This window comes from Vigna angularis, chromosome 7, assembly GCF_016808095.1.
Source record: "Vigna angularis cultivar LongXiaoDou No.4 chromosome 7, ASM1680809v1, whole genome shotgun sequence".
NCBI lineage: Eukaryota > Viridiplantae > Streptophyta > Magnoliopsida > Fabales > Fabaceae > Vigna > Vigna angularis.
In genome coordinates this window covers 22,977,980-22,988,578 of record NC_068976.1, presented here as the reverse complement: position 1 = coordinate 22,988,578, position 10,599 = coordinate 22,977,980, and the positions used below count along the sequence as shown (strand labels likewise).

The 10,599-nt window shown below is 33.5% G+C and overlaps 2 protein-coding genes across 5 annotated transcripts; one reads left to right on the top strand and one right to left on the bottom strand.

The window, feature by feature from the left end:
• Positions 1-66: 66 nt before the first annotated feature.
• LOC108336390 (uncharacterized) lies at positions 67-6,818 on the top strand. 4 transcript variants are annotated; one of them, XM_052880886.1, is made up of 19 exons: positions 74-178; positions 277-354; positions 554-671; positions 752-939; positions 1,052-1,159; positions 1,533-1,597; positions 2,467-2,572; positions 2,986-3,069; positions 3,517-3,663; positions 3,738-3,866; positions 4,497-4,564; positions 4,736-4,769; positions 4,873-4,957; positions 5,571-5,638; positions 5,726-5,839; positions 5,920-5,955; positions 6,105-6,191; positions 6,393-6,484; positions 6,602-6,818. In XM_052880886.1, exons 1-19 carry the CDS (start codon positions 146-148, stop codon positions 6,696-6,698), a joined length of 1,737 nt encoding a protein of 578 aa, XP_052736846.1. In that variant the 5' UTR covers positions 74-145; the 3' UTR covers positions 6,699-6,818. The 4 variants fall into 4 exon arrangements, with proteins under 4 accessions (XP_017428315.1, XP_052736846.1, XP_017428316.1 ...); XM_017572826.2 differs by having other exon boundaries at positions 67-354; XM_017572829.2 differs by lacking the exon at positions 74-178 and having other exon boundaries at positions 327-463.
• A 796-nt stretch (positions 6,819-7,614) lies between these two features.
• On the bottom strand, positions 7,615-10,599 carry LOC108336550 (uncharacterized). The gene is made up of 5 exons (XM_052880895.1): positions 9,927-10,599; positions 9,232-9,356; positions 8,388-8,479; positions 7,944-8,030; positions 7,615-7,865 (listed from the first exon to the last, which is right to left on the bottom strand). The coding sequence occupies exons 1-5, from the start codon at positions 10,280-10,282 to the stop codon at positions 7,761-7,763; spliced, it is 765 nt and encodes a 254-aa protein (XP_052736855.1). The 5' UTR covers positions 10,283-10,599; the 3' UTR covers positions 7,615-7,760.

Below are 10,599 nucleotides of genomic sequence, written 5' to 3'. Positions count from 1 at the left end.
AAATTGATAGCACTTATTTTTAAGTTAAAAAAAAAATAGAGGAAGGAAAAAGGACAGACGGTTTTGGTGGTTGAAGTTGAACGTGTGCAATTGTGGTGCGCAAATTCGTCGCCTTTTTCATTGATCATAATCATAATCATAACCGATGAACCAAACACAGAAGAAGAGGGAAAAGCTAGTTACTTTACTTCTGTAACTCTCTTGTTTATCTTAATTTTTTTAGCTTCTCGTGTTATGTCATTGCTTAGGCTTCAACCCATTTATGGAATATCTCAGCTCTCAGTGGGAACTCCATTCCCACAGAAGAAAAGACCCCACCTTTTGAGACCACAAGCTCTTCCCTCCAGGACCCAGGTACCAAATCTTCAGTCTCTCATGCCACGTTCTGCTTTCTTTGTAACAAGCCCAAATAACACTTATAGTGTAAAGTTTTTACATTGTCTTCTGTTACGGATTGAATATGGTAAGATTGTTAGCTTTTAACAATCATATGTAGACTGGTTTTTAATTCGTTGATCCTGTAAAAATATTATGCTATCTTTTACCTTTTTAGAGGATTATGGAGGGTGTTTCAGTGGGTGGAGAAGTTGGTGGTGCTGGTGGAGTATACTCTTATGAAGCCTTGAAAAGATTAGACAAGCTATGGTCAACCATATGCTCCTCTCAAGAAGGTTCATGTCATTCCATGATTCTTATACCCTTTAGGAAATGAGAGAACTTTATATGATCTTCTTATGTATATTCATTGCAGTTGATCAAAAGCCTCAGCAAATTGTCTCTACCATCCCAGGCTTGTTTGGCTCATCTGGTCTTGCTGACAGAGCAGAAGGTTCATATGATGTGTTGGTGTGTGGTGGCACTCTAGGAATCTTCGTTGCCACTGCCTTGTGTAGTAGGGGTCTTCGAGTTGCGATTGTGGAAAGGAATGTACTAAAGGGGGTAATTTCAGCTTCTTGATTGAGTTATCAACATTCAATCCTACAATGAAAAGGGTCAGCGAATTCTTTGAAGGGTTAATTAATTGAGTTGTCTGTGTTGTTTTTATGACTAGAGAGAGCAAGAATGGAATATATCAAGAAAGGAGCTTTTGGAACTTGTAGAAGTTGGAGTCCTGGAAGAAGATGACATTGAAAGAGCCACGGCAGTGAAATTCAATCCTGTAATTCCTGAACTTCTTCAGTTTAGTTGCCAATCTGTTTGTAGAAAGGGTCATCTTGATTAGGTTTGAACACACATCGCATACCTAAACACAGCAAAAGATTGATAATAGGGTCTTGTTAGTTACAAATTAAATGAAAAAAATCATAGAGCAGTGCAAGATGAAATGATCTAATAACTAAGGAATATTGGAACAGTTTCTTTCTCCAATCGACAAAAAGCTATCTCACAAATGGCACAAGTCTTAAATGCTGCCTTCAACCCAAGTCTTATTTTGTAACCTCCGCAGGATTTATTCTTCCTACACTCCCCTTTATTTTATTTTTAATTTACTTATTACTAACTCCTCTAAGGCAACTTCGTAAACTATGCAGAATAGATGTGGATTTGAAAGGAAAGGGGATATCTGGGTCAGCGACATACTTAATCTCGGTGTTTCGTCAGTCTTCTTACCATAATAACTGCTTTCTTGTATTTTAATTATGAATATATAAGTTAATCTTTGTTCTTATCTAGTTAATATTTTTCTTTTCTGTTCTGTCTGGCTTGGCAATGAGCAGTTGCAGTTGCTTAATTTAGTGTATGCTTAGATTATTTAATTATTAGAGAAAATTTACTTATTTCTCCAAAGTCTTTTTAACTAACACTTTGTTTATAACATTTTTTTATACAAAAAGTAAGCTAATTCGATCACATATATAATTGGTGTATATGTATTTTCCTATTTTTCATATTCCTTTCAAGAGAGAACAGAAAATTTGTTGTAGCTGACTGGATGTAGAATTACTGAGAAATGTGCAAGTTGATTGTACATCCAGTTTCAGAATTCTTCATCCAGTCTTAAACTATTTTGCATAAAAAATGCGATTAGACAACTATGTTTTAAGACAATAACAAGTCAAATATGGTTCAAATCATGAAAGACAATGTACTGGGAGTGAAGGACCGCAAATTATGGAGTTGGCAATTAAGTAGAGTTGCTAAATATTTGTTAGGAAGTTCCACATCATTTACCTCAATTCCTGTTGTGTGATTTATATATTTGTAGGACAGCTTCACTTAATACCAATTGATTTTAAGCTAAAATCTGACCCGGTATGAGAGCCTACAACCTATCTTGATAGTTGTGTATTCTAGTAGGTAATTGGATATCTGTCTGGCTTAACTCTCATAAACATGCATTTTGTTATTTTCCTATAGGCATAGAGCACAGGGTTTACAATGAAGTCCTTAGACCGTAAAATTTAGTATTCCGTTGAAGAGCTAGACTTTTCCTTAAACATTCATCTTTGCTATTTGCCACTGCAGACCAGAAAAGCTTATAGAGATTGTAAAGACACGGTTTCTCTCCCTCGGTGGAGTCATTTTTGAGCAGTGCAGCGTCTCCTGCATTAATGTATATGAGGATGCTGCAGTGAGTTCACCATAACTTTTAAAACTAGTTATTCTATCGCAATCATGACGTGTTATTTTATGAAATTCTATTACTGATGAATTATCATAGTTAAACCAAACACCATTCTAGGCTGTGTAGCCTGGTCAGATGTCTCATTTTGTTGAAGTTCTGTATACGTTTTTGCATTTAAAAACACCACTTAACTGTAGATAAACATCAAAGGGTTACAAAAAGAAAGTCCTACACTGTATCAGAAAAAAATTGCATAGCAGATTGAGGATGGACATTGAAGCATGGAAACAGAAAATACATGAACCTAGCATTGCAATGGAAATTTTAAATTACCATTTAATTTATGTGACTGATGCATGATAATTTTTATTATATACGGAGATAGTGAAGCATGAACCACATTTTGTTTTTCTTTTAAGGTTCTAAAACTTTCTGGGGACAGGATATTGTCATCTCGTCTCATAATTGATGCCATGGGCAACTTCTCCCCTGTTGTAAAACAGGTCAGGAATTTACTTTTACTCATCGTTGCATCCTAACAGATATTTTATGATTTTCATAGTATTATCACAAGGATGTTTGCACATGTTTCATGGAATACAGGCACTGATTGTCCTTTATAAGTTCTCCTTTGGGTCGTCTGTTGTAGTTCTATCATCCATATGCAGGACACATTAACTGTCATTTATATGCATCCAAATGCAAGTGATGCAATATTTGTTAAATAAATAGCCACCTAAGTTCAATTATGGTCCCTTTCATCCAGTATTATTGTAAAAATCAACACTAACAAGAACGAGACTGAAAACTTCCATGAAAATATAAAAACTTCTGTTGATTAAAGTTCTACACATGCTATTTAATGAATGATAAATAAGCACATACTGAGTATTAAAATTAAAACCTTTTCCTGAAGTTTCTTCTGATTGCCATGTTCAATGATTTCACAGATAAGAGGTGGGCAAAAGCCTGATGGTGTTTGCCTTGTTGTTGGAACATGTGCACGTGGCTTTAAGACAAACTCCACTAGTGATGTCATATTTAGCAGTTCATCAATAAAGAAAGTTGGAGACTCAAAAGCACAATTGTTTTGGGAGGTACCTTTTACTATATCAATAGAAACATAGTATCCTTATGCTATTTTTAAGAACTTTCGCTGAAATCTTCACAGGCATTTCCTGCAGGCTCGGGTCCTTTGGACCGTACAACTTATATGTTCACTTATGTGGAGCCTCAACCTGAATCCCCAAAATTAGAAGAATTATTAGATGAATACTGGGATTTGATGCCAGAATACCAGGCTAGTTTCATTTTCTTCATCTTCTTTGATGTGTCTTGATCTTTATTTTGTCCATTTTGAAGGACATTGTACCCTTATGTTACTTTTGGCAATTAGTTATTTTAGCAGTCATATTAAAATATTTAATGCCTTTGTATTTTTCTGTCTTGCTTGTAAGATTATTTAAAGCTTTCGACTTTAGAAAAAAAAAAAAAGCAGTAGGCGTGAACTCATGATGAATTTAGTCATAATTTGCTGTTTGTTTTGCCTAACTAGGGGCTTCATGAACATTCTATTGAAGTTCTTTCTGTAAAATTTCAAAGTGTGAACAATCTGAGTGCAAAATTAGAATATCAAAAAGATCAGTTTTGTTCCTTTCTTCTATATCTTATATGCTCCGCTCTGTTTTTCTAGTAGTTACTGATCAAATCCAGTTTTGCCTTTCTTTCTCTACGTTTTAAAGAGCTTCTGTGCAATGAGTTCTGCAATGGCTATTCTAATCCATAAAGGTTTACACTATTCAAATATTATATTTTTTAAAGTCATATAAGGTGCCAAAAATTTTACAATTCTTCTGATTCATTTATTTATGCAAGTGTTCTGCTTTTCTCAGCTTGATACTGACGTCAATATGCAATTTTTTCATTATAGGGTGTTTCACTTGACAATTTAGAGATACTGCGAGTTATTTATGGAATCTTTCCCACGTATCGCGAGAGGTAATGTATTGCATATGAGAAAATTATCTAAAAACCTGACGTGCTCTTTGTCTTTCAATTCCCTAAGTTTTTTTTGAACTCATTTTGAATCTGCTTACTTGTATCTCAACTTATAATTTCTTTTAACATTACACCGTACAATGTTTGGTGATGATATGGAGCACTTAGCAGTCCGCTACCAGCTTCTTTTAATAGAGTTTTACAGGTAAATTACGTTTTACACTTCTGAAGCCTCTCTAAAATAATAAAATTAAGTCATCTGATCTATATCAACTAATATTAAATCATTGAAGCTTCACTCTCTGTAGTTTGGTGATGCCAGTGGCATACAGTCACCTGTTTCATTTGGTGGATTTGGAAGTTTGACCAGACACCTTGGGAGACTGTCAGCTGGTATGTCTTTCAGTGAATTTTTTAAACTTGTGATGTACATTTTGGTACTAGTTGAAGCAGATCTATTGCTATGTTGTAGGACAGGAGTTACCTTTTTTTTTTCAATCTGAGACATTAAACTCCGAATGTACAACGATAAATTGCACGAATTAAATCATGGAGTCAATTCTTTTTTACCCACTTCCAGATTGTTCTGGAATTTATTTTCCAGAAACATGAAATGAAGAACATATACAACGATATCATTTGACTAAAATTTGACCTCAAAACGGAGGGTGTAGTGAGTCTATCATCACAATTCCCACCTCTCATGAGTCATGGTTCACTACCCAAATGGCACTGCTGGTAATTTGTATACCCATACCTAATTGTTATAAGTATAAATGTGTGGAGTGAATATTAATCAATCGTCAGTCCAAGTTTGTAAATGCTATAAATAGAACATGCAATGGTGCTTAAAGTATCTGTATAGAAAAAGTATTCATGTGTATAGATGCATTTGGTTGGTTTTTTTTAACAAAGTAGCTCAAACAAGTAACAGCTAACTACAAAAAAAAAAGATGTACTATTGAGATAACTGATTCTTTCTTTTCTCCACTTTATTGTAATGAAGGAATACATGAAGCAATCGATGGTGATTATCTTGACTCATACAACTTGTCCTTGCTGAACCCTTACATGGTACTCTCCAACTTTTCTCAAAGGTTTGAGTCTTTCAGAGTATGTGGTATGAAACTAAATACCTGACCAAGATTATGTATCATGCAGCCCAACTTGAGTGCTTCATGGCTGTTCCAAAGAGCAATGTCAGCAAAGAAACAGTCCAATGTTCCTGCAGATTTTATTAATGAACTTCTTTATTCCAACTTTAGTTGTATGCAGGTGGTATATTTCTCTCATGACTGACATTATTTTGATGTGTTTTCTTACCGTGGCTTCTTGCATATCCTTCACTTTTGCAGAGGCTAGGTGATCCTGTGCTACGACCGTTTCTACAGGTATACTTTGGTCCCAATCTGAATATCTGGATATGTTTTTTTTCTGTGTCTTCTGTAAGATGTTTGTTCTCAAAAGACTCAATTAATTGAGATGAGAACCCATATCACTTGGATGATGACTTTCCTAAGATATCATCTTATATTTACAGGATGTTGTACAGTTTGGGCCACTTTCCAAAACATTAGGCCTGGTTATGTTAACAAATCCTCAAATACTCCCATCCATATTCAAGCAGGTACTTCATGATGCAAGGAAATTTCACATAGTCTTGAAGTGCAACTTTTATATATGTTCTTCTCTTTTAGTTTCTCATATTATATATGTAATTAGTCACACATATAGGAACCTAGTTGGAGTTTGATAAAAATATGTAGCATAAATAATTAGTGAGGAAAAGTCTTAAACATAAGGAGTTAAGAATTTTATGTTGTTCCAGGTTGGTGTTCCTGTACTTGTTGATTGGTCGAGACATTTTGTGGGGCTTGGATACTACACCTTTCTATCGACCTTTGCTGATCCTATTGTGAGGTAAAAATCTTTAAAAGGTCCTTTTAAACCATTTTTTAGCTTCCTTATTTATTCAACAAGCATATAGATCCTATTGACACACCTTGTATTCTATGCTCATGTTCAATGAATCGCAAGGCCACTGGTACATACCTTGCCATCCAAGATGAGTTTCCAGTTGAAGCGGCATCTAGAGGCTTGGAAATATGGAGCTGGTCTAGATTATAAGTTATAGGAATTATTTTTTAAGTCTGATTCATACCAACTGGAAACTTATATATGTCACATCCAAATTCATCCGTGGTGCTTCTCAAGATTCACTCTTAATTAATTCTTGAACTTCATTCTTTTTTTTTACGACTTCCACGTCAAGTTAAGGTTGCAATAAAAGTTGTATGTACGAGAAATATAATTTAAGCTTTAATAACAATTTTGAAACTTATATTTATAGAAATGATTTAATGTTTTTTCTTTATTTATTTGATTCAGTGTAGTCTCTATATTTTTTAAAAAGATTCAATGGTCCATTATGTTAGATTAATATTAATGTTGTTTAGAAGAAGATGAGGAGACATATGCTAATACAATCGTCTATTCATTTCACGCTCATTTGTTGTCCAATCTCAAGAACAAATTTGGTGGAATGACATTAATGTAACGGAAAAGATTACATTGAATCTCTTTAAAAAAAATAAATATAAAGGTAAATAATGATAAAAAATACTATTAAGTCATAATTTAATTTAAAGTTAAATATGTTTTTTTGGTTTTCAAATTAACATCCTTTTGACATACGACATGTGAAATGTTTTGTATGTGAAGTGATTTATAATATAATTTTCATGTGTTGTTTATTGGGAAATAAACTTTCATCAAATATTTGGAAGAAATAAATATATAATTTAGTTTTTAAGACGAAACAATTTTAAAAAATAGTTTAAAAATAAAATAAAAAAACGTTTAATCTTTAATTTATATTATTGACCGGGTGTTCCAAAACCAAGCATGCAAATCAAATCACCAATATAGGGCATACTCTATCTGATGAATTATGGTTTTCAGAACCTTAGCAGTATGTCTGGTCTGCTGAAATATCAGGATTGTTCACTTAACCAAAATTATATTCTTCCATTTACTACCGTCTTAATGACTGATACACAATAATACTTTTTATTATTTTTATTCTCCGGTTCAAAATTTACAGACACAACAACAGCCAGAGGCATACTCTATCCAACTTATCCATCATTGGATGCCCATGCCACATATTTCTAAAGCAACTAAAGTCATATAAATCTCAATCTGATGTTTTTCTACCCCAAATTTTAGATAGCTCCTTTACGATAGTCTTCTGTTTAACATCTTCCTCTTCCTTATGCCACTTTTTTGACACATTCTCAGCCTGCAAATCCAAGTTTTGAGTTAGGCTTGTGAATTGAAATGTTCTCAGAAGACTGAAGAAATACAGTTTTAAACTTGCCCATATTTTGAAGGGAGCAAATTGTTCTTTGATACTCTCAAGTTGTGGCTCCACGTACTCTTTTCCCTTAGTTTTGATGTCACTGATCTGTAATGTAACAACAACAAAAATTCTGATAAAAACGAATTTTTATGGTCATAAATGTCTTTCAACATGATGAATAATTTAAGAAGAACGATGAATGAAAATGGATCAAGGTAGACATTCTAGTGGATTACTTACATAATTTTAAAAAAAAAATACATATATTAAACTCTAGGATCAACATATTAAATTATGTTGGTATTTTGTATGAAAAATGTATTTTAAATCTATATAATAGATCATATACGTATCTGACCAATATCCTAAAATTTGAAACTTAAAAAACTCCTAAAAATTAACTTGTTCATGTTCAAATGACAGATAGTTAGGTATATAGTTTCAACAAACTAAGTCACTTACATTATGCAGCTCTAACTTGGAGGCCACCGTACCAAACACCAATGCAGCACCACCAAATACAAATGCAGTGGCAACAGCAAAAGCCTTTCCAACTAAAAAAATGGTAATTGAAAAATTGCATTAGAAAACATATGCATCATCCCCAAAGAATTTGCCCGAAAACTTTTTTCCTTAACAGCATTATTGATATAAACACAACAAAATCTGGATGAAGTCACAAACCAATCACTAACGAAGTAAATAACCACCTGAACATTAATTTAGTACAGGTCCTAAACATATGAGTTCCTTATAAATTACAAACAACTCTCTTCAATTTTAAACAATTTATGTATGCGGACCAACATTAAAGTAATATTTATATTTTTAAGTAACTCTTATGAAATATGCTCTATGTACCACAACTTTACTCCCTCAAATTATTAATATACTCTTTGGACCCAATAAAATTACCTAAACTCCTCTGACACCTTCCTCTTTATACTACTGCATCAACCCAAACAGATTGGACCAAGTTGCTTAGTAGAAAACACTTGATGCTTGTTTTTACCTTCAACCATTAGCAGTTGTAGATTCCACTATAAACCCCACAGAGACATTAAGTGATTATGTGAAAGATGAGGGCAACAAGCTCAATATATATAATCCAGTCAAGTAGATATCAAGTCCACAATGTACATATTCATAGGTGAGAAAAACAATTTATTTCCCTGATGTTGCATAAAAAAACCAGGTATCTACAAATATTGAGAATTGCTTAAAACACTCAGTTTATAATACAGGGAAAAACAAAGCAATGAAAGATCAAAGATATACAGTACAGCAGGAATTTAATGAAATGTACCATGTGCAAGCCCTTCACCAGCAGCTTTCAACTTCTCCGGGTTAACATGAGTGGCAAACCTGTCTTGACGCAATTCATTAGCTGTTGAGGCCGAAACTGTGTTTGCTGCTTCGGGCAGTTGCCACCTGTGCAACCAAACCGTCGTGCATAAGCAATTCAACAATATCACTCATTTTAAACATAAAAAAGAGAAGAGGAAGAATCACAACCAGCTTCTTTGCCTATTAAAACCCTAGTTCTAAAATTGAAAAGTGCAAATAGGGTATACTATCGGTATAAAACAATTTTACATTGTTATTCAATCACAAAATGCAATAAATTTGTTAAATTTTACAATAATTATCTTAAAAGTCATTCTTGTGACGATTCTTAAATACTTAGAAAGTATAGAACTTTTATACGGATAACACACAAAAATGAAGCTCAATTTAAAAGTAAAGGATGAAATTCAAATGGGAAACCATTATGCATATGATATTTGATTGACGATGTAAAAGTATCTGGGAAATTGTAAGAGAGAGTGATGATTCTTAAATACTAAGGAAGTATAGAATTTTTTATACTGATAATAAACAAAACTCAAGCTCAATTTAAAACTAAAGGATACAATTCAAATGGGAAACCATTATGCATATGATATTTGATTGATATGCTAAAAGTATTTGGGAAATTGAAACAGAGATAGACGAAGAAACCTTTTGGGGCCAAAAGAGACTTGGGGCAGGGAAAGGTAAGCACGTAGAGGATTGAGAGCGTCGGGGGATACGGAAGAATGGATTTTTGGATCGGAAGGAAGGACCCATTTGGAGGCAGAGAAGGAAGAAGTGGTAACTTCATCATTTCTGAACACTCTGGAAGGAAGATGATGTCTTAGCACCTCGGGAAGAACATCCGAATGATCATGTTCTTCGTGGAAGTTTAGGTTGTTGTTGTTGTTGCTGTTGGACTTAGGAATAGGGTTTTTTTGGGCTAATTTTCCTACGGCTTGTTTGGATTCCTGGAAAAAATACGCTGCTTCTTTCCCAGCTAACCTTCCCGCGAGAAAACTCATCTTTCAGTTTTACTCTGTTTCTCTCTTTCACTCTCTTCCACCATATTTATATGGCTCCCAAGCTATGTATGTCGTTGAAAATAATTAAAAATTAACAATTTTTAAATGGTTGTTTGAAAGAAAATTTGAAGAACTTTTAATACTTTAACAAAATAAAAAAAATTAACATGTAATTGGTCAAAATTTCAGCAAAAGTGATTAACCAGAAACTAGTCACTTGCAATCGCAAAATATATTTATAAAGAACTATCACAGAAAAACATTGACAATGCATCATGTCTAAATTCTATTATATCAATGTTTTAAAATCTCCCCCT

Bases quoted from the DNA above. Each gene is read 5' to 3' on its own strand.
- LOC108336550 (XM_052880895.1), bottom strand. From the start codon at position 10,282: ATGAGTTTTCTCGCGGGAAGGTTAGCTGGGAAAGAAGCAGCGTATTTT. The intron at 9,357-9,926 runs GTTTCTTCGTCT...TTGGTTGCACAG, and splicing joins GTCTCTTTTGGCCCCAAAAG to GTGGCAACTGCCCGAAGCAG. The intron at 8,480-9,231 runs GTACATTTCATT...CCATTTTTTTAG, and splicing joins TGGTGAAGGGCTTGCACATG to TTGGAAAGGCTTTTGCTGTT.
- LOC108336390 (XM_017572826.2), top strand. From the start codon at position 235: ATGTCATTGCTTAGGCTTCAACCCATTTATGGAATATCTCAGCTCTCA. The intron at 4,958-5,570 runs GTATGTCTTTCA...ATTGTAATGAAG, and splicing joins CCTTGGGAGACTGTCAGCTG to GAATACATGAAGCAATCGAT. The intron at 5,639-5,725 runs GTACTCTCCAAC...TGTATCATGCAG, and splicing joins CCTTGCTGAACCCTTACATG to CCCAACTTGAGTGCTTCATG.